This window comes from Sphaerodactylus townsendi, linkage group LG12 (assembly GCF_021028975.2).
Source record: "Sphaerodactylus townsendi isolate TG3544 linkage group LG12, MPM_Stown_v2.3, whole genome shotgun sequence".
Taxonomy (NCBI): Eukaryota; Metazoa; Chordata; class Lepidosauria; order Squamata; family Sphaerodactylidae; genus Sphaerodactylus; species Sphaerodactylus townsendi.
Window position 1 is genome coordinate 54,612,743 of NC_059436.1, and position 26,680 is coordinate 54,639,422.

Consider the following 26,680-nt stretch of genomic DNA (forward strand, 5'->3'; position numbering starts at 1 on the left):
GCACAGATTAATAGAACAACAAGGTGTGAAAAGCTTTCTTATGGAGTTCTGAGTGCCTCAAGGCCAAGTGATAGTCTTCTGCCTGGAGCCTGCGCTCCGACCTCCCCCCTTTCAGAGGCCCTTGGCCAGGTCGCCTACTTAGCTATGATTCTGTAAGCGCTGAAGGAAAGAGTGAAAGAAAGAAACAGCAAGTGAAAGAAAGTGAGAGCAATAAAGAAAATATAAGAAAGAGAAAAAAGAAAAGGATTTTGGATTCATAAAGGAAAGACAAACTTTTCTTTCCCTCCATTATTTTTCCTTATAATGGAGAGCTGGCAACCAGAAAAGCTGCTGACCAAAGAAATCATGCAGGCCTCAAACCTATTCTTTTTACTAATAATGCTAATTCAGCTAAATAACTGCAAAGATGCCTCTTTGTTCACAGTTATACAAAAGTGCCAACCATACTGTTTTTGAGACCCTGTTGTACCCAGAAGATACTTTAAAAGTTGCCCTCTTCCTAAAACAATAGGAAGGCCTATGGGAACGTTCAAACTCCTTGTTTAAGGAACAGGGCAACAAGAAACATTAATGATAAGAGGAAACAAAGGTTTTTACTTCACTTTATGTCAAAGGGTAAAATGCTGACATCTTCCAATAGGGACTTTGGTCAACCCCAAAATACTGTGGGAACAGGGAAAATCTCCACCTTTTGTATGATTGATGGATGATGGATGTACTTTGGGTTGTATTCTTTGCTGCCATTTTGATGTAACTCGTCACTAATACTATAAAAGTGAGAACCCACTGCCATTTTACGTGGCTCCCCTGATCCTGTCTCTGCCCAGTGTTGGCTAAATAAAGTTTTCAGAACTTTCTTTCATTTCGACTTGAGCTTCTTTGAGCTTTTATTATTTAAACTGTTACCTCGTAGTAACATTACCAAGCTCAGTGATTAAGAACAAAAGTCCCATTAACAGATGACAGATAGGTATATGAAAGGGTGTTCTCCCCTGCCCAGGTGTAGCCTTGAGGCCCGAATGGCTTGATGCCAGGGAGGCCCAGATCCATGACTGATAGCCACACACTTTCAGCCCAAAATACCTCATAGGATGAGATGAGGAAGAGCTCTGAACTCCTGGGAGGAAGCAAGAGAAAGGACCTTTCTGCACAAATCAACTAAAACGTTTCAAAAACATTTTCAATTGTCTCTTGGCTACAATGCGTGCCTGCAATTACCCCCTTGAAATGATTTCGAACTGCCATTACGTGATTATTCCCTATTTTTTGAGCTAGATGTGGAATCGATGCTTCATTCCTTTGTGCTTTGATACTCTGCAACTCGTGTACTTGAAGCTTTGAAGATAAGCACCCCCCAATAAAAAACGAACAAACAAATGGGGCAAATAAATATGTGAGGGAGAATGAAGGGAGCTCAGAAAATGGCGCCGAAAAAAAAGTCCAGGGACAGCACAGAGGTGTGGGAAATGTCTTAGAGATCCCCCTTACCACCTGGTGGGCCACTGCGAGTAGCAGAATGCTGGACTAGATGGACTCTGGTCTGATCCAGCAGGCTAGTTCTTATGTTCTTATGTTCTTATGTTCTTATGCTTTTCCCAGGGGATATTGGGTTAAGATTGCTAACTGTGTGGGAAAAGCCAGTAGAGGAGATGGCAGTGAATCCGTCCTTTCATTACTATAATGAGGGCTTCCTAAATTAAGCCTGCCTGCTAATCCACTCCCTCTGCCCTAGAAAAGACCTCATTGCTGCACAGTGAAGGGAAAGCATTCTGCACATGTACAGAGCGTTTCCAGTTTTGGCATTCATGTTACCGCTGTTTGCCAGGTAACAATAAGTGATTTCAGCTCAGCAACTTAATGAGGCGTAGGAAGCAGGCGTTCTTCAAAGCAAAAGGATTTTATTGCAAGTGGTGGTCACAGCTCGGTCAGGAGAGAATCGCGCTCTTGCAACGCAGTGCAGGAACTTTTATTCCCAAACTTCAAAGCGGGCAAAGGGGCAGGGAATTGGGAGGTGAGGGGGCAAGTCCCTCACCCAAACACCAATCAAAACAAACAACACGCAAACAAGACACATTTACCACTTCTGAAAGAGATTACAAATCTCGCTGTCAAGCGTCTTCCCCGCAATGGTGCTGAACGGAAAGCAGATAACGTCCATTCATAAAATCCAGGTGGGCTCGTTGCCCCCCCCCCCGCTAACTCCGCTATCAGATGGTTATACCTTTCAGTAATGCCCTGAGGCTCCCACCTCTGCTGCTGTAACAAAGAAAAGTTAAAACTGTCCAATGGTGGACCCTGCACGTCTCCTAACGGCTGGGGACCTTTGGGTGCTGGCAACAGATCCGATTTGCAAGTCCAAAGAGGGTCTTTGTCTTTGTCAAAGGGTCAGCTGGGCATTGGTCTAAGCCAACGTTCTTGTCCTGTAATATCAAACCTTTCTGGCCACTGCTTTGGCAATCAGACACAAATTTCAAAAATAACATTTCTAAACTTAAAACGTTAGGGAAACCTTAAAGGATAAACACATGTACTTATACTTATGGGCAAGACTTTACAGATACTTATTGGCATGGCTCTCTTAAATCTAACAAAACCTTAAACTAACTGAAGAACCTTGTTAAACTAAAATCCTAAACTGCAGGCATAAACTCAACTAAGAGGGGCTTTTATTACATCCTAGAATGACACAAACAAAAGGGAAACCATATAGCATTGGCACAAACATACATATACTTTGTGAACCTTATGGAGGCTTCTGAACCACACAAGTCTCCGTGTCCAGGCATGGAGCCAGTGTAGCCAGGCAACCTGACTCAGGAAAATATTTTGTTTTATTTTCCTGGTGGTAACATTCAGAGAAGAGATTATTCTTGGTGCAATACGTCCCCAGCAGGTGCAGGTCCTTGGATGATTTGTCTATGTTAGTCTGGTTTCTAAACTCTTGCTGTATTTTATTTCTGGGCCTGTGCATGTACTGTAGGGCTACCAACCTTCAGATGGTGCCTTGGAGTACAACAGATCTCCAAATAACCAAGGTCAGCTCCCCTGGAGAAAGTGGCTGTTTTGGAAGGGGAAGGCTATCGAATTATACCCGACTGATGCCCTTTCCCTCCTCAAACCTTGCCCTCCCCACTCTCCACCCTTAACATCTCCAAGAATTTCCCAATCCAGAGTTGGCTACCCTAATATTTGAGCATAAATTCATGAAGGATATTTCTAGTAACAGAGGGCCTTTCCCCACTCGAAGCAATTCCCCCTATGCCGCGCGCTGCTCTCAGCGCGCGACATCCCTGGTGCGCGCCCGGGCGTCCCCACGACCCCGCGCAGAGAGCGCAGGGTCATCAACAGGCGCCGTTTTCTCCAACGCCAGGGGTGCCGCGCGCTGAGGGGGTGTGACCGTGGCAGCGTCGGGGCAGCTTTGCTGTAGCTGCCCCTGTTGTGGGGAGTGCCCAAGGACCCCGCGCTACTTGAAGAGAGTAGCGCGGGGCTTAAGGTAAGTGTGGAAAGGCCCAAAGATGCCAACCAGACCAAGGCAGTGTACGCCTAAGTATCAGATACTGGGGACAAATCAGAGGTGAAGATTCCCTTTCCCACACAGTTCTGAACTTCCAATAATATTGGTCCAGATGGTGCTGGGAGCAGAATGCTGGATTGGTGGACCTTTGATCTGATCCGGGGAGGGACCCATGCACCAGCAAGGGAGGGGGGGGGGTCCAAGTACAGGACGCAAGAGAAGCATCTTGGCCTTCCTGGTTATTCCGCTTCCTGCCAACTCAGCACTGACCCATGGAATTTGGAAGCAAGAGATTTACCGGAGTGTGGAGGCAGGGAATGTGAAGTGGGAGCAGTCAGGAGGACTCCCCGTGTCAACGTCAGGTGACCAAGGCAAAGGATACCTGCTTGCAACATGACTTTATCTCTCCATGGCCTTTGGCAAAATCACAAGCTGTCCTGCGGTAAACACAGAGGCCTGGGTCAACATGGTTACGCTGCTAGCTTTTACAAACCAGCCCTGCTCCTGTGCTTCTAAGTATCCCACAGTTAAAGCGAGCAAACCTGCCACTGACATTTTCTGTCCATGCCAGGAGCAGCTTTGTCTGCTGAAAATCTGCATGCCGTAAAAGCCCAGCATGTGGGGAAAAGTTTGCAACCCGACGAGTCTCATGCAATGCATTTCAGGAATATACAAACCGGCCAAGGCTGACTTTGTGAATGACTGGGAGGAGGGAGGTCGTGCATGGGTGGATTTGGCCCCTTTGAACAGACACTCCCCCATCAGCTGCAGTCTCATTATATTCTGGGATGGTTTCCCAAGGAACAGCATAGTTTTTGCTGTCAGTGGGGATTTTGTTCTACTTGTGGTTCAGATCCTCTGGGTGGAGGTGAGTTTTTGAAAATGTGTAGAAAGTTTATTGTTGAAGGCTTTCACGGCCGGAATCACTGGGGTGCTGTGTGGTTTCCGGGCTGTCTGGCCGTGTTCTAGCAGCATTCTCTCCTGACGTTTCGCCTGCATCTGTGGCTGGCATCTTCAGAGGATCTGATAGTAGGAATGGAAAGCAAGTGGAGTATATATATATATATAGGAGTATATTTTGACCTCACAGTATATATACTCCACTTGCTTTCCATTCCTACTATCAGAGGATCTTCAGATGCCAGCCACAGATGCAGGCAAAACTTCCGGAGAGAATGCTGCTAGAACATGGCCATACAGCCTGGAAACCACACAGCACCCCTGTGTAGGAAGTGATTGATTCAAGAAGGTGAGAAAAAGAGATGGGATTGTCTGGCAAACCACAATTGGGGGGTGAGTTCATGGGAGGGGGTTCCACCTTTTTGAAAGGGCAGTGGTCTTTGTTTTCAGCCGGCCCTCCCCTGCCTATTGCAGGAATCCCCATATGCTGGGCATCATTCCTTTAGACACAAATTAAAAATGGCCAATTTTATTTTCTAGCTGGGATCTCATCCCTTAAGACAAGAGGCAGAAATTCAGTGTATATTTCCTGGATATACAGTGAAGGAAGAAGCTAGTGATCTGTAAAGACGGGAAAGGTTTAAACTTCAGTGGGGAAGTTGCTGGTTCAAATTTTGCTTTGGTCACAAACACATGAGGGTTTGTTTTGGCCTGAGTGAAGATAGCTGACTGTAAATAGCTGTTGTGAAGTTTACAAAATGCTTAGTGCATGGATGTGAAATGAGTGCTACAGGTCTGGTAGTAGAAATGCTTATTATTCCTGTTCCATTTCATTGTTGTCTTGGGATATCTCTCTGGTCTATGTTCTGTTTCTCCTTGATTTTGGTTTAATGAAAACAGTGTCCACAATTCCTCAATTGGGTTGTGTGCAGTTTACCAGGTACTACAATTAGTGTGCATGTTTCCCTCCTTCTATGCTATTAATGCACACACATCTCTTGATTTGTATCACACACATCTCTGTGTGATACAAAATGCCAGTTTCCATGTTTGTAAGGGTGGATAGCAGAGTGTCCAAGCTGAAAGCAAGCCTAAGGCAAAACAGTCTTTTTGCAGAGATTAGATCTTGATACAAAGAGAGAGACTGTGGAATGATCATATTTACATTTGCAGCAAAATTCTTTTTGTGCATAGTTTTCCTAAAGAATCTGCAGAGCTGCTCATTAATCAAACAATGCACAGGAAAAATACTTATGTGCGCTTCAGGAAAACAGAGGAGGTGGTAAAACGATACGCATGTTGTTACCCAAAGTGGAGACACAGTCTCTCAATAATGTGGGGAATATTAGCTTAGAGCAGACTTAGTAATGTTGCAAGAGGCTGGGTAAGGGTTTTTTAATTCCAGTGTATACGAAGATCAGCTCTTGGAAGAAAATCCACAGAGAAGGATATAATGCAAATTTGAAAATCTTTATTGTAGGGATAAGCAGTTCACAATCACTTAATCAATTCAGCAAACATACCCACACAGAGTTGCTAAGATATAGATTGGTTGGAAAATAGATTTGGAATAGAAAGGGGTATGGGGTGTATGGGTAATACAACCTGATCACAACATGATCAAAGGAAGCTGAAAAATATGGCAGACCACTCATGTGCAAAGATCTAGAGAACACATTCCCTTACGCAAGTGGATGTGCAGTGTCTGTTAAGGGCTGTCAAATCGCTTTTGACTCACAGCAACCCTATGAGTGTCCTCCAAAATGTCCCATCACCAATAGTCTTGCTTAGGTCTTGCAAACTGGAGGCCGTGGCTCCCTTTTATAGAGTCAGTCAGTCTCCTGTTGGATTCTCTTCTTTTCCTGTTACCTTCAACCTTTCCTAGAATTATTGTCTTGCCCAGTGACTCTTATCTTCTCATTGGCTGATTACAGACAGGGGAGCTTACCTTCTCTCTGCTCGGCTGCAGCACTAGGCGCACACCTGAAGTGCCCTTGCTTTCTGTGGGGAAAGCTGAGAGCAGGAGCAGTACAAGGAAGTTTGCCATGTGCCACTTCTGCTCCCTGCAGATGGCAACTTCCTTGTACATTGGTACAAGGAAGTGTGACCCACCTGTAACCCTGCCCTTTATCCCCTGCCTTATGAAATATTGGATTTCATATTATTTCTCATACTGTGTGATACAAAATGCCAGTTTCCATGTTTGTAAGGGTGGATAGCAGAGTGTCCAAGCTGAAAGCAAGCCTAAGGCAAAACAGTCTGTTTGCAGAGATTAGATCTATGAGTTACTCCAGTGATACAATCTGGGCGCCTCATAACAAGGACATGCATTTTTGATTATCCCATCCTGCCAGAGTACTCCGTTAACATAATGGAATCTAACACCACAGCTAAGCTGTTTTTGGAAGCCCCGATACTGTGCTCTTGAGAAAACATTTCTCCAAACAATTGCCTCTTCCCTGCATTTCCCCCACCTCTCAGATACGATCTCCCTAACAAGATCCCTTCCTGATTCACTCAAGACTCAGCCAAATTTGAATACTTAAGGCAGAGACTTTAGGAAGCACCTCTGCATAAACCATTCAAGGTATCACTGATATAATCTAGGACCAATTGACCCCATTGTCCTGGTGAGTAGAGACAATAGATAGAGCTGCTAATTAGCTCAACCCTGCAAGTCCAGCAAGGAAACCCCAAGCAGTTGCAAAGAAATGAAACCTAAGTTTGAATTTCCTGCCTTACCTGCGCAAACAGGGGCTGTTGACAATCAGGGAGGGAGTTTGGAAGACGGGGTGAGGAGGGACTTTTTTGAAAGGGTAGGTAGGCAGCGAGCCAGCAGTGGCCCTTTTTTTGAGTTTGCTCGCAGCCCTACCATCCACTCCCATAGAAAACCCCTAAACAACACGAAATCAAGCCTCAACGAACCAACCGAAGTTGCAATCTCAGGAGACTGGGAAGCAGGCTCAGCTCAGGAAAATCATGGCGGGAAACCAAAGGGCTCAATTTGCTCTTCATAAGCCCCCACCCCCGCATGAGCACAACCATTTCAGCAGCAAACGCGCCTCCCTTCCCCCATTTGTGCACCCACAGACCCACTCGTCCCGCTCCTGCACTGCTGTTTGCCCCTCCCCCATTTCCAAAATGACACTCAGTTGCAAAATGATCCTCATGCCTGCAAAGCAAGTCCTGCATGCGCCGCTCTGCACCTCTCTAGCATCTCCACCTCCTCTGCCTCTTCCTCCCCCCCCCACAGCAACCACCCGGGGCACAGGCACCAGGCCTGCTGGCTGAGGCCTCCCTGGTTGCCGCATTGCCTGCACGTTGCGGCCAGCAGCCCAGCCCAGCCTAAATGTGTGTGTGTGGGGAAGGGAGTGATTTTCTGCCTCCCCACAGGACGAACTCTGTGCGTGTATGCCCACATGTGTCACTGAATGCCGCCTCTGGCACGCGTGCCATAGGTTTGCCACCAGGGTCATAAGGGATATTATATCTGCCAAATGTCATGGCGTTAGGCAGAGCATTGAAACGAGCCTTGTTTAGCATTTGGATGAGAGACCATCAAGGTGTTGGGATCAGTGCTCCTGGTAGTTGGAGATTACCCCTTATCGTAGTTAGCAGAGTGGCACGGGTGGCTAGAACACAGCAGAAGCCTTACCTCGTGTGCATGCGTGTGCGGGATGGATCCCAATGTGCGGCAAGCTTACACAAAAGAAAGTCGGAGTCAGTTGTAGTTTCTAATCTAATAAAAAGAGTATTTATTAGTGAACTCCATTCTGGATAGAAAGGTAGATAGATAGAGTCACTATGCTATCCTAATCTAGCTGGATGGAGATGGATGCGTGGAGCATCCATCCTCTCTCTAGGCATGGTAGGAATAGAATGGAGTAGGGGTCAAGGAAGAAACCGGAAGGAAGTCCCTGAGAGTATCAGTCTAACATCAAAGGGATAGAACCAGCATGATAGAGTAAAGGTGTCAAATCCCTAGGTCCCTATCTAGCCACTAGCTCTCTAGTAAAAACCCCCTCTGTAGGTTGAGGCAGGAAACAGCGTAACAGTGTAAAATCCTTCACTTCCAACACAAGGAAGTCCAGGGTTGCTCTGCAAGAACAGGCAAAGGTAAACCACCTCGGAAAGTTCTTGCCGTGTAACCTCACAGATACTCACAGGTACACCAGGGTATTGTATTTGCTGCGCCAGACTAATCTTACACCAGATTGGGGGCTTTAGTTTTTCTGTTCAGAAGCATTCCCGCACAGCTTCGCAGCAAACAGTGACGCTGCGTCCCTCCTGCAAAGTAGTGAAAGGCACAGAGAGCAGTCTTGTTTTCAGCTGTGTTCAAATCTGTCCCTGAAAGGAGGAGATAGAAATACTCTCAAGGCACCAGGAAATAAAATCAACAGCTTGCAAGGAACTCTCTTTCCAGTGGGAACATTAGAAAACAAAGGGCATCTTCTAGCAATAGGTGGTCTGTAGGTGAGTCCTAAACTGAAAAGGGAGAGCATAGTTTGGCCATTCACTCAAGACTGGTTGTTTCCAGTTTGGACTTAAACGGTGGCCACAGTTCTCTTCTTCTTCTTCCAAAGAAGTTCTGTCCATCTCATCAGCAGAGAATTGAAACTGCAGCCCTTTGCAGTCCGGAACTGTAGCAGCCTCTGTTTGAAGGGTCAGGCATTGTGCTCATGTCCGGATTGACTGTGCCAATGAGGCCACCTACCCTGAATGCCAAGTGTACGGCAATCCTCAGCCCAGAACTCAGTGAAAGAAGCAGCAGCAGCCGCTGGCTGAACTGGATGCGAGGGGCACCCTGGGATATTAAAAGAGCAAGTCAAGGGACCTCTATAGCTCTGGCATGCAGGGCATGCATCTCCCCAAACTGACAGCACGTAGGTTTGCTTATAACAGTGGTGGCGAACCTTTGGCACTCCAGATGTTATGGACTACAATTCCCATCAGCCCCTGCCAGCATGGACAATTGGCAGGAGCTGATGGGAATTGTAGTCCACAACATCTGAAGTGCCAAAGCAGGGGTCCCCAAACTTTTTAAACAGGGGGCCAGTTCACTGTCCCTCAGATTGTTGGAGGGCCGGACTAAAAAAAACTATGCACAAATGATTGTAAAATGTTTGATTTCACCTTTCAACCTTTCTGTCATGGTCTATTTTTAGAACAGTGACCAAAGTATGTCAAGTACAGGGTGGGCTCCAAATATTGTTGGGGAGGCTGTGGAATACCTTCCCCTGTAAAAAAAAAGCAGAACTTTCCCAATGAAGCATTCCATCTAACCCAGGATCAGGTATCTTCCTGGGTTCTTCCTCCCTAGCTGCCAGCGAGCAATTCGCCAGCCTGGCTGATGCCAATGGGAGTGAGGCAGAACAGAAAGCCTGAGAGCAACACATGGAGTAGCTGAGAGGGAAGGGCGGAGCAAGCGTTGCCACATGTAAGGTTTCAAACTCTAGGTCAGAAAATTCATGGAGATTTGGGGGTGCCATCATGTAATGGAGCAGCAGTGGCGTAGGAGGTTAAGAGCTCATGTATCTAATCTGGAGGAACTGGGTTTGATTCCCCGCTCTGCCACCTGAGTTGTGGAGGCTTATCTGGGGAATTCAGATTAGCCTGTGCACTCCCACACACGCCAGCTGGGTGACCTTGGGCTAGTCACAGCTTCTCGGAGCTCTCTCAGCCCCACCTACCTCACAGGGTGTTTGTTGTGAGGGGGGAAGGGCAAGGAGATTGTGAGCCCCTTTGAGTCTTCTATAGGAGAGAAAGGGGGGATATAAATCCAAACTCTTCTTCAAACTCTTCTAATTGCAATCAACAGCCGTTGGGGCTGGTTCCTCCTCTCCCTCGAGCCCCCACTGCACATGAATGGAGCCATCACCGCCATGCCTGGTGGGCCGGATAAATGCCTTCAGGGGGCCACATTTGGCCCCTGGGCCGTAGTTTGGGGACCCCTGTGCCAAAGGTTCGCCACCACGGGCTTATAGGCACACGTGTAGACTTGGAAGCAAGAGCAGAGCAGTTGTGTGTAGAGTCACCAGCTCTGGGCTGGGAAATTCAGGAAGATTCGGGGGTGGCGACTTGGGACCATGGGGGTTTGTCAGGGATGCGTTTAGTCGGCTGAGAGGCACTCCTGGCCTGCTGAAGCAGTTACAAAATATATTGCCAGGGTTTGGATCTAGTTGACTGAGATGCATTCCTCACTCAATGTAATCACAAGATAGATGTAACCAGCCTGCTATGTGTTACCACTGCTGTAATGGAACGTTCTTCCCTCTTTCTCTGTCTGGGCCCTGGAGGTGCTGGTGGGGCTGGTGCACCGGGAACGACTTGCTGTATGTGGCCTCAGCCCCAGCTCCAGCTCCAGCTGCCACAGCTTGTTGCCCGACTAGGGCTCCCTGGCCTACAGGGGCTGCCCGGGCCCCTCCCACCGGTTGCTGGGGACCCATTTGCAGATCTGCCCCCTGCTGCTGGAGGAGGAGGCTGAGGTCCCGGTGGATTTCTTCTTGGCTGCCTCTGGCACCAGGGTCCATCCAATGTACAGAGTGGATCCTGGTGCTCGATCTCCAACAGATCTCCCTCTTTGATCTCCGCTATCTGGTGCTTCGGCATAGCCTCAAGCCATGGGGCCCAGTGAACTGGGGTTTGCCCAGTTTGCTCCCAAAGAAACAAGTTTGATGGGGTTTCCTCACCCGGATGGCCTTCCTGCCATCTGGGTATCATCGAGGGCCCCCTCTCCCGAGCCCTCGTGGGCAACCCAGACAGTTCGGGCCCCACTGTTGTCACCCAAACCACTGTCAGAAACCATCCCACTCATAGCTCTATCGATAACTGTAGGAATGGAAAGAGGTGTGTGACGAATGCATTCAGCCTGCATTCAGGTTACAGGGTGGGCCCGCCCCTTAAAGAGTTAAGCCCTGATTGGCCAGAGAAAAAAGGCAGAGACTATAAATTCTGTCAGCGAGAGTGCTGAAGGGTTCTTGCTTTTTGGTCTTTATGACTTTTTGGCTCTGACTGAGCGTTTGTGCCCTCGGGTACTTTTGTGACAGAGTGAAGAGAATCCGCAGAGATCTCTCACTGCTGTGGTGTTTAGGAATAGCTGGAGGCTATTCAGTCACCTTAAACCCTGAGTCTTGGAGGAGTGTGTCCGCCCTCAGGTGTTTTGTTTTGTTTTATTTTTGAGGGAAACCTCTAACAGTCTGTCAGTCTGTCCTCCAAGGGAACCTCAGTCTTGGGAGGCCCAGCTCCTGTGGCAGAGAAGCCAGTTTTTGGGAGTGTGGAAGAGGGAGGCTGTATGCCTGAATCCCACTGGGCGTAGACTGAGTGTTTTATTTTTGTGGGAAGGTGCAGCGGACTGAAATCTTTTTATTTTTTTTATGAGGGAGTGTGAAACCTCCACAGAAACATCTCTTAGGAAACATCTTTGTATGATTTAAAAAGTTGAAGTAACATCTTAAGTGAAGTGCCTGAAACCGTTACGTTTAAAAACAATATTTCTCTGCAACCGCTAAGCTTTAAGAACCAATCTTTATCTGTAACCGCTAAGCTAAAACAAACTCTCTCTGAAACCAACACGTTTACATCCTCTCCAGTTTACCTGAGAAGTCTTTGTAAAAGCCAGCAATAAAAGTTTAAGTTTTTTTGTTTATCTTTTAAAACCGTTCCAGTCTTCAGTTATTTTTCTGTCTGTGTCTCTGTGTTCCCCAGTCAGGGTGGTGACCGTTTACCAATCAGTTTTTGTGGGCTTTAATTTAGGTTTGGTGGCAGCGAAAAGTATATTTTGGTGGCAGCGAAAAGCAGAAGATACAAGCGCCTTCTGTTATAAGGTGCACCACGGGAATCAGGAAAACTGGCTTAATGTTAGGTCCCAAACCCTGAAGCAATGAATGGACTCTGTATTGGGGTGTGGTGGGTTTTCCGGGTTGTAGGGCTGTGTTCTCCTGATGTTTCACCTGCATCTGTGGCTGGCATCCTCAAAGGATCTTGTAGGGTTTCCGGCCATACAGCCTGGAAACCCCACAACCAGTGGTGGGATTCAAATAATTTAACAACTGGTTGTTTACAAGCACCATTTTAACAACCGGTTCTGCCGAAGTGCGAACCTGCTGAATCCCACCACTGCCCACAACCCCCCAGTGATTCCAGCCATGAAAACCTTGGACTCTGTGTTGTTGATCAGCAGCATTTATTGGTAGGCAACGAAGCACCCAGCTTGGAAAAGGCATTTCTGCCGAACCCGGCTTTTGCCATCCCCTTTGTCCAGAAATAAATCCTTGGGGTGTAAATCCTGGGCTCTAGAATAATTCTTTCTCACATTCTTTGGTGGTGGTGGTGGTGTATTTACTTCTGAATAAAGGGGATGGCAATGTCAGGCTCTCGAACGTGGAAATAACAGAGACCGTAGGAAAGTCCTAAAGCAGTTTATTTCTACAACGCGAAGAGTAACAGAGAAAGCTGAATCTAAGCTCTCCCGCTTAGATCCAGCGATTATATCCTTCAATCCCGCCCCCCCATTCGATTCCCACCAAATGGGTTTCACAGAGAGTATAACATTTGCACTGCAGAGCTGCAAGAAACCTGGGAACATTCGCACCTTCCCGCAGGAGGGCTGGCGCCAGGGAATTGCCAGGGAGGGGAGAGGGAAACAGGAAAGCATTTACAGGAAACATTTGCAATTCCCACACAGCAAGACATCTAAGCACTGACAGGCATGGACCTGACAGGCAAAAGCCAGGTTCGGTAGAACTGCCTTTTCCAAGCTGGGTGCTTCATTGCCTACCAATAAACGCTGCTGATCATCAACACAGAGTCTGTTTATTGCTTCAAGGTTCAAGACCTAGCAGGTCTGGAGATGGGAGGGACCTTAGCAGGGCATATCATAGAGTCTATTCTGCACAGTGGCCATTTTCTCCAGGTGAACTGATGTCTGTCACCTGGAGTTCACTTGTAATTCTGGTTGATCTCCCGGTCTCACCTGCAGCTGGCAACACTGGCCTCCTTTGTGGGAGGTTATTTCTGCTAGTGCTCTGCACTGAATGCTGCAATAATACCCATTGCAGAAATGAGGAAGAATTATATTACCCAATGACTGAAAACAGCCCAAAGCAATAACTCATGCAGAGTTGCAATAGGCAGGAGCAGCAGTGGCGTAGTGGTTAAGAGCAGGTGTACTCTGATCTGGAGGAACCGCGTTTGATTCACTGCTCTGCTGCTTGAGCTGTGGAGGCGTATCTGGAGAATTCAGATTAGCCTGTGCAGTCCAATACATGCCAGCTGGGTGATCTGGGGCTAGACACAGTTCTCTCAGCCCCACCTACCTCACAGGGTGTTTGTTGTGAGGGGAGCGGAAAGGGAAAGGAGATTGTAAGCCCCTTTGAGTCTCCTACAGGAGAGAAAGGGGGGGACATAAATCCAACTCTTCTTCTTCTTCTTCTTCTTCTTCTTCTTCTTCTTCTTCTTCTTCTTCTTCTTCTTCTTCTTCTTCTTCTTCTTCTTCGGGTGGGTATTTTGGCTCACAAGACTCTTTTTTAATAATTTTTAATTGATATTTTGGATTGTTACTGATTTATATTATACATCTTTATGTTTCATCCTCCATATCCTTTTACCCCCTTTCCCCCCTCCCCCTTCTTCTTTTCTTCTTTAAATGTGCAGCAGCAGGTCCATTCTTTCTAATCTTCTTTTCCAGTTTTCTTCTGTGATTCCAATTTCGTTTAACCGGTCTTTCAATTCAGTCCAGATCCACTTCATATCTTTTTGTTTTTTCTTTTGCCATATTTGGTTTCCTTTGACATGATGTCAAAAAATTTCTCTGAAATTGTGCATTTTGTTCCCTTATGGATATTCCAAGCCTTCATTTCTGTATTGTCCAGATTCTTTTTTTGTCCTTCCACCCTAATGCTATGACTGCATGGGCCGCTCTGATCATAAGTTTAAATAGCATTCTCTTTCTTTGTTCTATTATTGTATAATCCAGTATGCCAATAAATAATAGATCTATATTTATCTTTATTTTTACTTTCACATATTTTTCCATATACATTGTAACATCTTCCCACAGGTGTTTTACCTTTCTAACCACATATGGGTGTAAATTGCATTTTTATCCCCACAATGCCAACATTTCGGGCTGAGTCCATTTATCATATATGCCAACTGTTTCAGTGTTCTATACCATTTTAATATTAGTTTCTTCTCCAATTCCGCATATTTCTCTATTTTTATCTTATTTATATTGTCTATTATTTGTTTTATAGAATCTATGTCTTTTACTCCATCTTGTTGCCATTTTTCCATTACAGCTCTTACCATAAATTCTTGATCTTCTATCATGTACGTATATAAAACTCCTAACATTTTTCCTTTCCTTTCATCGTATGTTTTTATACAATTTTTCATTATACAATCTCCTTCTACCCTGGAGACTTGGCTCACAAGACTCTTTAACTGGGGATCATGCTTCACGTATAATGAGAAAGGAGCTTATAGTCTAGCATCCAGTTTGTGGATGTGGAAATAGAGACTTGCACATACTTAGCAGTGTCCATACCACGAGTCACAATAACTGGCTTTTGCCTTTGAATCCCATCTCTTGTGGTGAGGGGGGAAGGAGGAGGGGCGTGGGGGCAATTTTCCGCCCCCCCCCCCTTGATGGGGCCTACTGGGGCTCATCAGGATAAGCACCCTTTCCCATCTGAATTGGTAACTTGCCAATGCCAGCCAAAGATGCATAGGCTGCAACAGAAGGATGTGAGCTCCGCTGTCTCTGGGCTGCCACCTCTCTTAACTTCCTCCGCATCTGGGAGTGGAGGTTGGGGACAGACATTCTGAGCTTTTCCTGGTATCCACACAGGGCTGCTGTGAGTGCATTGAGACAAGCTTCCCACGGGAGACTAATTGCAACTGACTGGGCTTCCCTCTTTTCAGCTGCTCACAGATCCCATGTCCCAGAGCAGAGGGCTGGTGGTCCTTGCCTACAGCGGGGGGCTGGACACTTCCTGCATCCTGGTTTGGCTGAAGGAGCAAGGCTATGACGTCATTGCTTACCTGGTAAGTTGAGTAGGTGGGCTAGGCAGGACGCCCCTGAGGGACAGGACAGGCCTTCCATTAGGTTGTCTTCAGGTGAAACAAGGACCCTTGCTTCACTGAGAGATGCCAGCCTCCTGGCAGGGTCTCATATTCTCCCAGAATTACAACTGATCTCTAGGAATTTCCCAGTCCAGAGCTGGCAGGGGTAGAAAGGGGAGGGGCCTTACTGGGGCATAAAGCCGCAGAGTCCACTTGCGCTTGTCTTTAGGGAAACTAATTTTTGCCTTCAGGAGATCTGTAGCGATTCTGGGAGATCTCCAGGCCCCACATGGAGGTTGGCAACTCTACTGTTTAGTCAGGGCATCCCTTGCTGTATAGCTGAAGGCACAGACCTCCTGGGGACTTTCAGCACAAGGAGAGGCATTGTGGAGTCATAACATCTCAGGGTGATTTAACAATAAAATACTGTGAGCGAAAGGCTCCTTTGAGGCCTGCAAGCGGCACTACCCCTTAGCCCTGTGGTGGCGAACATTTGGCACTCCAGATGTTATGGACTACAATTCCCATCAGCCCCTGCCAATTGGCCATGCTGGCAGGAGCTGATGGGAATTGTAGTCCATAACATCTGGAGTGCCAAAGGTTCGCCACCACTGCCTTAGCCTCACGTGTAGGTTCATGGCAGGCTCTTTAGGTTGAGTGATGGCGATTAGAATGGCCAAATCCAAGATGAGAAATTCCTGAAGATTTGGGAGTACAGCCAGGGGAGGGACCTTCTCAGAGTACCCTGCCAGAGCACCCACCCTACAGAGCAACTATTTTCTCTAGAATTGATCTCGGTAGACCAGGGGCATAGCTAGGGAAAATGGAGCCCGGGGTAGACTCCGAGTTTTCTGCCTTGTGTGCCCCCTGCATCCCCCTGTGTGTCCCATGTGCCCCTCGTGCCCCAGTGCCCCACTTACCACCACCAGGGGCTGGTGAGGCGGGGCTGGGCAGGGGCATGTGCAGTAGCTTCCGCCAGCCCTGGCAGGGTGGGGCTGGACAGGGGCACCCAGCAGTGACCTCCACCAGGCCTGGCCAGGCGAGGCTGGCTCGGCAGCAGCCTCTGAGGGCTGGGTGGGGTGGGGGGAGGGGGGGAGGAGGAAGGGTGTGGGGGCATGTGGAAATGGTAAGGCCAGAGTCCCCATTTTCTTTGCATTTAGGTCTTCTTCTTTGTTTTTAAACCTCTCAGGCTAACATTGGACAAGATGAGAACTTTGAAGAAGCAAGGAAAAAAGCCGTCTCGCTTGGGGCCAAAAAGGTAATGCTCATGTAGATTGTTCCTGTGGGCCACGTCCAGTGGGTTGGGTGTAAAGCTGAGTAGGAGAGTATCGGGTGCAGTGCCAAGTGGAATTTGTTGTAAATGCTATCTTGTGTGCATAAGAATCTATCCACGTTGTTCTCTTGTGATCCCAAGAGTGCTGAGGATGCCAACTTCCAGGTGGGACGTGAGGATCCCTCCAGAAAGGCGGCTCGTCTGCAGGCTACAGACATGAGTTCCCTGGGAGAAAATGGATGCGGTCTGGCCTTGTCCCCTACTGAGACCCCCGTCCTTCCTAGGTTCCATCCTGAAATCTCCAGGAGTTTCCAAACTGGATCTGGCACCCCCCCTCCTGCACTAATGACCAGGGAGACTGGGCACTCTAATGTAAGGTGACCAGGTTTTCACCTTTTTAAGGCAGGACGCGCGCGCACGTGGCCGCAGGAGCGCACTGCCTTCTGGGGCGCTCCCCAGTTTCCTGCCCTGTCACAGGGCGGGAACCCGGAGTGCCCCAGAAGGCAGTGTGGCATCGCGGGAGGCTGCCGCTCTGCCTTCTGGGGCGCTCCTGTTTCCCGCCCTGTCACAGGGCGGGAAAAGGGGAGTGCCCCAGAAGGTAGTGCGACAGCCTTCCAAAAATTGGGACATTTAAAAAACCCGCGAGACGCGGGACAAATTGATTAAAAGTGGGACTGTACCGCCAAAAGCGGGACGTCTGGTCACACTACTCTAATGTCCTTAGTGGAGTCCTTCATCCCTCTTAAGAAGTGTTCTTTACGGCCCCCGCCCCCCGCCAATTTTAGGAAGCCATTGATGCTTGCAGAAGATGTGTCTGCCTCTGCATCCTGAGCAGCCATTGCGTCATATCCCCTGCTTCTTCTCAGACCTATTTGCATGCCTAGCAACCAACGTGGTTGACTCAAAGGGAAAAAGACTACTATATAACAGTTACGCCACCGACTGATTGGTCACTACATGTCTGTTGCATGTCAATGAACAATGAGTTTTGGAATGTTTCTGGGTAGCCAGTTTAGTCACTTGTGGTAAAAACGAGAAGGAATCTTGTGACGGAAGCCTTTGTGAACTTGAGTCCACTTCATTAGTTATACAAAGAGTTATCCTTGGCCATCAGAGAGCTCTAAGGGGGCGGCGGAGGGGGGGTGCGTGACGCACTGGGCGTGCACCCTTGCGGGGCTGTGGAGAGGGTGTTCCGGGAGTGTGGCGTGGGCGTGGCGGAACGTTCTGGGGCAGGACGGGGTGGATGGGGGCGTGGCAGGGGCAGAGGATGCACCAGTGCACCATGCGCTTTCCCTCCTCGCTCTGTCCCTGTTGGTCATAAGAACATAAGAACGAGCCAGCTGGATCAGACCAGAGTCCATCTAGTCCAGCTCTCTGCTACTCGCAGTGGCCCACCAGGTGCCTTTGGGAGCTCACCTGCAGGATGTGAAAGCAATGGCCTTCTGCGGCTGCTGCTCCCAAGCACCTGGTCTGCTAAGACATTTGCAATCTCAGATCAAGGAGGATCAAGATTGGTAGCCATAGATTGACTTCTCCTCCATAAATCTACCTAAGGCCCTTTTAAAGCTATCCAGGTTAGTGGCCATAACCACCTCCTGTGGCAGCATATTCCAAACACCAATCACACGTTGCGTGAAGAAGTGTTTCCTTTTATTAGTCCAAATTATTCCGCCCAGCATTTTCAATGAATGCTCCCTGGTTCTAGTATTGTGAGAGGTTCTAGTATTGTGAGTTACTATTGTCATACACAGAGGTACACATGGAAGAAGGGCAGACACAGGCGCCAAGAGCTACTCATTGACTGGAATACAGACCTAGTAGTTTGATTTGATTTGATTTGATTTGTGTATTTATAAGCTTGCCCTCCCGAAGGACTCAGAGTGAACAAATAAACAAATAGAGCACAAATAAAGTTAAATATAACTCTGTATGCTAAGTGCTTATTAAAATGCATCCTAATATCAAAATGCTTGATAGCAGCCTAGCAATCCCTAAAAAGAAAAAAGGGAGGGAGGCAGCAGGAGTCCACAGATGTTATAAGAGGGCATCAGGCGGACCGAGGCAGTGGAACAGCTCCGTCTTGCAGGCCCTGCGAAATTCTTTAAGATCCCGCAGAGACAGCGGCGCTGGAGGTGAAGCGTTCCACCAGGCAGGGCCAGGAGCTGTAAAAGCTCTGGCCACAGGTAGAATAAACGCATCATTGAGACTAGGATCACCAACCAAACCCCTCTGCTGGCGCGGAGGCGATTCCGGAACATGTGGGGCAGGCGGAGCCATGAGTTCAAATACAACCCCCAGACTTGCTCACTTGGTAATCTGTTGGGTTAGTCATTCACTCTCAGGACTTTGTAATGTATGAATTGGCTCCAAGATGGTACCAGTCATCTGGCTACTGTGGCATAAACTTTCATGCACCAGATGGTGCATTCAGAGATGACAAGGTAAAAGAGACACATTTCCCCCCGCCTGAAAATGAGGTCAAGTGCTCAGACCATGTAAGAGGGAATGCTGTGACAATGACATACCTACTGCACTGCAAAGCGCAAATCAATACAGTATCCAGTCAAATAAATACTGGATCTAATCACCCTGGGCATGACCTGCTCCTGACTTACGGCCATTGATCTGGCTGTAAACGAGCATTGAAGATCAATGGTGTAAATAACTCCCTAAAGAAGAACAGTAGCTTTCTGTAGCGAACGAATCATTCCCTTTCTCTGGTGTGACATCTGGTGGTGCCATCTGCATGCCATCTTCTGCCAGTTGCCTCTGATTCTGAAAGTGCTGTTCCACTTGAAAAGATTGGCATGGGAGCACCTGTTGCTGTTTAAAATTTCACAAGCACAATTCTTGGCAGCCAGGACGAGTCATAGGTAGACCACTGGTCAATTTTTGGTGGGTCCCTTCATCCTGGTTGGGCGAGATTCTTCCAAGGAATTCTGGGCTAATTGGACCTTGGCTGAATTCTGTCCGGCTCTTATTTGTTATTATTTTATTTTGATCCCACTCATCAGTCTCCACAGGCACACTATTTCCTGGCAGTGACAAGGCCAAAATCTGCTCATTTTAATTGCAGGTGTTGTACTATGTGCCTTTGGACCCTGGCCCTGACGCATGAGCACACACTTAGAATCACTGAACGCAGCTTGGATTATGCTGAATGTATTAAAAGACATCCTGACTGTGCACTTTTGCCTTGCCAGTTTAATGCTGGTCGATGGACCAAACTGTTCAAGTTAAAAGAACAGAGCCCTACGGGGATGGGGCGGTATAATAAATCGAAAATAAATAAATAAATAAATAAATAAATAAATAAATAAAAAATAGAACAGCTCATCTGTGCTTTATAAAACTCCTCATGACATCAGCGCTGCATTCAGACATCGTGGCTTGTAAACCGCAGTGCTAGTTTTCTATGACGTTCAAATGTGAGCATGTCAACAAACCAGGATTCGCTGGTTGGCATCAAACCAGGCATTCAAAATGGGGTTTGTAGCTGACTTGTTAACGGCCATTAACGGTCTTAATTGTGGTTGTTTTAACATCTGGCAAAGGGAGTTTTGACTCTCAAAAGCTCACACCTTCGAAATCTTGTTGGTATTTCATGTGCCGCTGGACTTGAATCTTGTGCTTCTACTGCAGACCAATGCTGCTACCCACCTAAAACTACAAGCCCCAATTTGTGGCTGTTTGGCCACAGAGCTATGGCCAAGGTATGGGGGATATCCCTCTCTGTCGGAATAATACCGGAACAGGGGCACATAGCCAAATATCTTGAATTATTAACTGAACCCCAACAGAGATGGATTATCACAAGGGCCAGATCCAATACCTTCCCGTCGGCCATTACAAAGGGTCGTTACTTATCCATCCCTCTGCAGGATCAGGTTTGTCCACACTGTAAAAACCAAGTGGAGACTCTTGCTCACATTATTATTCTTGACTGTCGAGAGATATGTAGGCATCAGGAATTTCTCCCCCAGGTTGGCCCTAGACAAATCTGAAAGTGACTCTGACTGTTCTGTTGTGGAGCTTCTGTTAAACAACACAGATGTCATGCTCTTGGAAAAAGTAGCAACATTTCTTTTACAAGTGACAGAACTTTCTGAGTAATGTATACTGCTATATACAGTCTTTCTGTCTGCACTTTGAATGTACTCTTGATTTTTGTATTTGCATTTCAAAAATGTCTGGCAACGCTCTAGAACCTATTTTTAAATGCCAAATAAAGGTTGTTGTTGTTGTTTTATGGGGGATATTCTCATTTCTAGGAGATAGATGGGAGGCAGGAGTTGGTTATATCTGGTAGAAAGACTAACATGTACAGTTTAAACAAGGCACAGTTTTATCATAATGTCTGACTGCAGCCTAGTTCAGGCATTTCCAACCTTTTAAATCCTGTGGGCACATTTTGAATTCTGACATGGCATAGTGGCATAGTGGGTGTAGTAACAAAATGGCTGCCATGAAATGGCTGCCACCAGAGGCAGAGTTAGTCACAAAATGATTGCTACTGCTTAATTTCAATAACATGGAGTAGTCCCTTGTGCTGGGTGGAAACTGCTGCCCCAAAGCAACATTTTTTTTAAAAAAAATCTGCACAGCCAATCAAATCTCCAGTAATCAATGAGCCGCATTGCCAGACAAAATTACCTGACCTCACCCGCTTCCTAAAAGCAGTTGGCGGGCACCAGAAAAGGTGACAGTGGGCACCATGGGGCCCAGGAGCACCGGGTTGGGGGTCCCTGGCCCAGATGTCCTCGTGACACAATATTGATTTGTCCATGATGAGAGCCTTTGCGGAGACCCTTTGCTGCTCCAGTCAAAGTGTCAGGGGTAAGCCAAGTTATCCACTGAGCATGTGAAGCCATAAAAGAAGAACAAGGAAAGAATGCCCCATTACAGCAGTGGTAACATATAGCAGGGTGGTTCATATATCTGGTAGCGATTATATTGAATTAGGAACACATCTCAATCAACTAGATACAATCCCTGGCAATATATTTTGTACGTATATATTTGTATATAGCTTCAGCAGGCCAGGAGTGTGTCTCAATCAACTAGGCGCATTGCTGACATTCCACCCTTCTTAAGGCCTCTCCCATCCAGCTGGCTGGGTTAAGCTTTGTGGAATGCTTTGACTAATCAGGGGGTCCTAACTTTATTGGCATCAACCCATTCATTGTAACCAGGTGGAAAGTGGCTCCAGGACACCAAATACTGTAGCCGCCCCATATAGTCCCGTGAATCCATGATAGAGCCCACTTCATGATGCACATCTTCTCCAATCCACTTGGGATTGGGCGCTGCTAACCTTGGATGCCAACGATTGGCCGGGGGTGCCTTTTTCAGCAAGCTGGAACACAGGGTGTACGCCATGTCCGTTCTTTGGCAATTCCAATTCAATTGCTTCAGGGTTGATCACTCTTAACCCTTTAAATGGCCCAATGAACTTGTGCCCCAACTTCCAGCTCCCCTGTAACCCCCTTAGTTTTTTTGTGGACAGGCAGGCAAAATCTCCCTTTTCATACACCACTTTCCGTCATTTCCTGTCAGCCTGCCATTTGTAACCCCCCCCCCCTTTGCCTTCTGCAATGACCCCTGGATGGCTAGCCATGAGTTTTGAAGATCTGCCACCCATTCTTGTAGACCTCCCGGCTCAGCCACCCATTTCCCCAGCAATGGGATGGGTTTCCCTTCCTGACCACTTGAAATGGGCTCTTGCCCGTGCTGCTACGGATGGCGTTATTATACATGAACTCAGCAAATAGTAACGATTCAACCCAATTATCCTGATGGTAATTCATGTAACACCTCAGGTATCATTCCAATACTACACTCATTTTGTCTGTCTGGCTGTACGTGGCCATGTGATAGGCTGGTGACAGCCCCTGCTCCACCCCCAGCAACTTTAGAAACTGTTTCCAAAATCAGGAAACGAATTGACTTCCCTGGTCAGATATTATTTTTTCCGGGGTCAAGTGCACCTGACAGATCTGTCCGAGGAACAGTTGAGCCAGGTGCCAAGCAGAAGGGATACCCACACAAGGGATAAAGTGCGCCTGGATAGATCCACCACTACCCAGATCGCCATTTTCCCTTTACACATGGGCAGATCCATGATAAAGTCCATGAAGATAACCTTCCAAGGGGCTGTAGGTCCAGGAGCGGCTGCAGCAGCCCGTCACTGTTTCGACCATGGCAGATACTGGGCACCCCTTTACCTATGCCTCCACATCCTTGCGGAGAGTTTGTCACCAAAACTGTCTCCTAACCAGATGTAACATTTTCATAAACCCAAAGTGCCCCGTCGACTTTGCATCATGACAACCTTCCAGCACTTTGCTGAACACCCCCGACAGCACACGCAGCTTCTCCCCCTCCCACCAGAGCCTCCTTCCCATTTCAGTTCTCCCCCGGCTCTCGGATTTCGAGGTCAGTTGTCCCCATTCTTTTAAATTCCTCTTCTAACGTTTTTTGGAGAGGAGTCTGTGGTTGAAAGGGGGGGTGTCTGGGGTCCCTTCCATGTTTGACTACAAGTGGTTACTGCGAGACCCAATTGGGTTGGGGTAAATATCGTGTAGGGTGGTTCTTTATGCTCCACGGTTTGTGGTAGGTGGAAGGGGACTTCCACCAGGAAGTTTTTCTTCCCTGGGAAGAAGTGAAAGGTGGATTTCTTCTTGGCTGCGGCATAGTTAGGCTGCCTTTTGCGCCGAGGCCTGCCTGATGTACAGTAGGTCCAGGCACTCGATCTCCAACAGGTCTCCCTCTTCAATCTCTGCCATCCGGTGCTTCGGCAGAGCCCCGAGCCGTGTGCCTGGTGAATAGGGGTTCACCCAGCTCTCTCCCAAAGGAACAAGTTCGATGGGGTTTCCTCCACCCGGATGGCCTCCCTGCCATCGGGGGTATTGTTGAGGGCCCCCTCTCCCAAGCCCTCGTGGGCAACCCTGACAGAGTGGCTATCCGCAGTTCGGGCCCCACTGTTGTCATCCAAACCACTGTCAGAAACCGCTCCTCCTGTAGCTCAATCCACATCTGTAGCAATGGAAAGAGGCATGGAGATCCAGGAGAACTGGCTTAGTGTTAGGACTCAAACTTTCAAGCAGTAAATGGACTCTATATTGTCGAAGGCTTTCACGGCCGGAATCACTGGGCCGCTGTGTGGTTTCCGGGCTGTCTGGCCGTGTTCTAGCAGCATTCTCTCCTGACGTTTCGCCTGTATGTGTGGCTGGCATCTTCAGAGGATCTGATTTTGATCTCCTTAAACAAGCCTCCTTATCCTCATCTCCTCCTTATCAGACTACAAATCCCATTCAGATCCTCTGAAGATGCCAGCCACAGATGCAGGCGAAACGTCAGGAGAGAATGCTGCTAGAACACGGCCATACAGCCCAGAAACCACACAGCACCCCAGGACTCTATATTGTTGATCAGCAGCGTTTATTGGTAGGCAACGCACCAGTTCTGATTCTGGGAGGCCTCCAGGCCCCACCTGGTTGTTGGCAAGACTAGTGCTGAGGTAGCAGCGGAATAGGGGGAGGAGCTGGAGGTGGGGACTGGCAGCAGCTGCCGGTGCAGAGACGGGCGTGTGCGGATGCCGTCCCTGCCTGCTTCTGAGCTGGCAACGGCAGCTTCTGACAACAAACAGCGTTGCATCCAACCTGCTCTCTCTCCTTTGTTTTTAGGTATACATTGAAGATATCAGGCAAGAGTTTGTGGAAGAGTTTATCTGGCCAGCAGTCCAAGCCAACGCCATCTACGAAGATCGGTACCTTCTGGGCACTGCCCTCGCCAGACCCTGCATTGCTCGGAAGCAGATAGAAGTGGCTCAGAAGGAAGGAGCCCAGCACGTTTCCCACGGAGCCACGGGCAAGGTAGGATGCAGTTCTGATCAGTGACGTATCGCTAATGGGAACATGGGGTAGCCCATGTCCCGGGTACATGTTGTTTTGTCACGTGGCACCGGGCGCCCCCATGTAACAGAATGTCGTGTGCTCGAATCACCCCCGCCGAGCTCCACCCCTGGGCCTCCCTGCAGGCCGAATCCTGCCCTCCCCAGGCCCTGGGGAGGGCAAGGGCTGGCCTGCAGGGAGGCCCAGGGAGTGGGGCTCGGTGATGGGTGGCCCAGGAGCCGGCCTGCCTCCACAGCACCCATTCGAGCCCCCCCCCCAAACCCCACTCTCTCCCGGCTCCCTGCTGGCTCCTGTAAGTGGGGCGTGGGGGTGGCGTGGGGGGAACCGGGTGTGAGGAGCTGGACACGGGGAGGCAGTCATGTTCTCAGGCGCCATTTAGGCCTGGTAACTCATGGTTTTCTTCAGGAATTCCAGCACAGGCTGTGTGCATGCCATGATTTGGGAGGAGGGCAGAAGAAAACCATTCCCGTTCCTACATGCAACATACTGAGATTTCCAACTTGTTGAAAAACAGATTATGTTTCTAGGCCTTACGATTGCAAAGAGCTGCCTGTTAAGTTCAGGCTGGGAGCAATACTTGCTGAAGTCTCAGAAAACCAAGGATGTGTGAATAACAGTTTTTTTGCACATGACAACGTAGCTCCACATGGCTAGCAACCCAAAATAATTCATGCAAGACAGCTACTCTTGTGGAATGAATTGTTCCACAAGATTAGAATAATCAAGTTGCTTGATTTCCGGTGCCAGAACCCAGGATGGCTTTTGTGTATGCATTCAGAACCTCAACAAACGTAGACATATGAGGTCTTCATTGAACTCTCTGCAGTCTCCTAACCCACCTGGAGAATTAAACATAAGATCACAGGTTATCCCTGCTCTGTTGCATTTTTTAAATCATGGCTGATCCAGCACTAAAGCCATTCGCGGCCTTGGCCCTGCTTATCTAAGGGACCATCTCTCCCTATATCACCCTACTAGGCCCCTCCGTTCATCGGAGGCAGACCTACTGGTGATCCCTGGCCCCAAGGCGATCCGACTGGCCTCTACAAGGGCCAGGGCTTTTACGGTTCTGGCCCCTACCTGGTGGAACAGGCTTCCAGGTGAGATCAGGGTCCTGCGGGACTTACAAAGTTTCGCGGGACCTGTAAAACTAGACCTGTTCCATGACGTTTAGCCCAGCGGGATGATGTCAACTAGCCATAAAAACATCTGACCTCCCGTGGGTTCATAAAGGGGAATAGAAGAACTGAAGCCATCTATAGTTTAATATTTTATGTATTTTAGATAAATTATATGTACGATGTTTTAAACTTTTAATTTTGATGGAAATCGCCCTGAGCCTTCAGGGAGGGCGGTATATAAATATAACAAATAAAAATAAATAAATAAATAAATAAATGAGAACCAGAAGCTTGATTTCTTACTTGAACAAAAATTAAGAAGCCAAGGATGTGCCAGCGTGGTTAAGAGCAGCGTGGCTAAGAGCAGGTGGATTCTAATCTGGAGAACCAGGTTTAATTCCCCACTCCTCCACCTGAGTGGCAGAGGCTTATCTGGTGAACCAGATGTGTTTCCACACTCCTACATTCCTGCTGGGTGACCTTGGGCTAGTCACAGTTCTTCAGAACTCTCTCAGCCCCACCACCTTTACAAGGTGTCTGTTGTGGGGAGAAGAAGGAAAAGGAGCTTGTGAGCCACCTTGAGTCTCCTTAGAGGAGAGAAAGGTGGGGTATACATCCAAACTCTTCTTCTTCTTCAGTAGGGTATGATGCCACCTGGAGATCTGCAGTAATTCCAGAAGATATCAAGGCCCCACCTGAAGGTTGGCAACCCTTCTTGAAGGCCATCAGCAAAAAGGACTTTCTGACACATCCATAAAGAGAGGTCTGCCACTGAGAACATAAGTCAGTCGGCCCCAGCAGTCCATACCCAGTACAGGGCTAAGTCACGGTAGTTGACCACTCTGCACATCCCCTCCTGGGTTGAGCATTAGCTTGTTCCTGGACAGTGGAGCCA

At 48.0% G+C, this 26,680-nt stretch overlaps 1 protein-coding gene across 3 annotated transcripts in view; it reads left to right on the forward strand.

Annotated features, from left to right (window-relative positions):
• Nucleotides 1-4,300: 4,300 nt before the first annotated feature.
• ASS1 (argininosuccinate synthase 1) overlaps nucleotides 4,301-26,680 on the forward strand; it is a 170,160-nt gene continuing 147,780 nt past the window's right edge. For 2 of the 3 annotated variants that reach the window (XM_048513506.1, XM_048513504.1), the window contains exons 1-4: nucleotides 4,301-4,382; nucleotides 15,338-15,460; nucleotides 16,668-16,736; nucleotides 24,437-24,625. In XM_048513506.1, the coding sequence (XP_048369463.1) occupies nucleotides 15,353-15,460; nucleotides 16,668-16,736; nucleotides 24,437-24,625 (366 nt within the window). In that variant the 5' untranslated portion in view covers nucleotides 4,301-4,382; nucleotides 15,338-15,352. The remainder of the gene's footprint in view (nucleotides 4,383-15,337; nucleotides 15,461-16,667; nucleotides 16,737-24,436; nucleotides 24,626-26,680) is intronic. The other variant, XM_048513507.1, reaches the window with a different exon arrangement.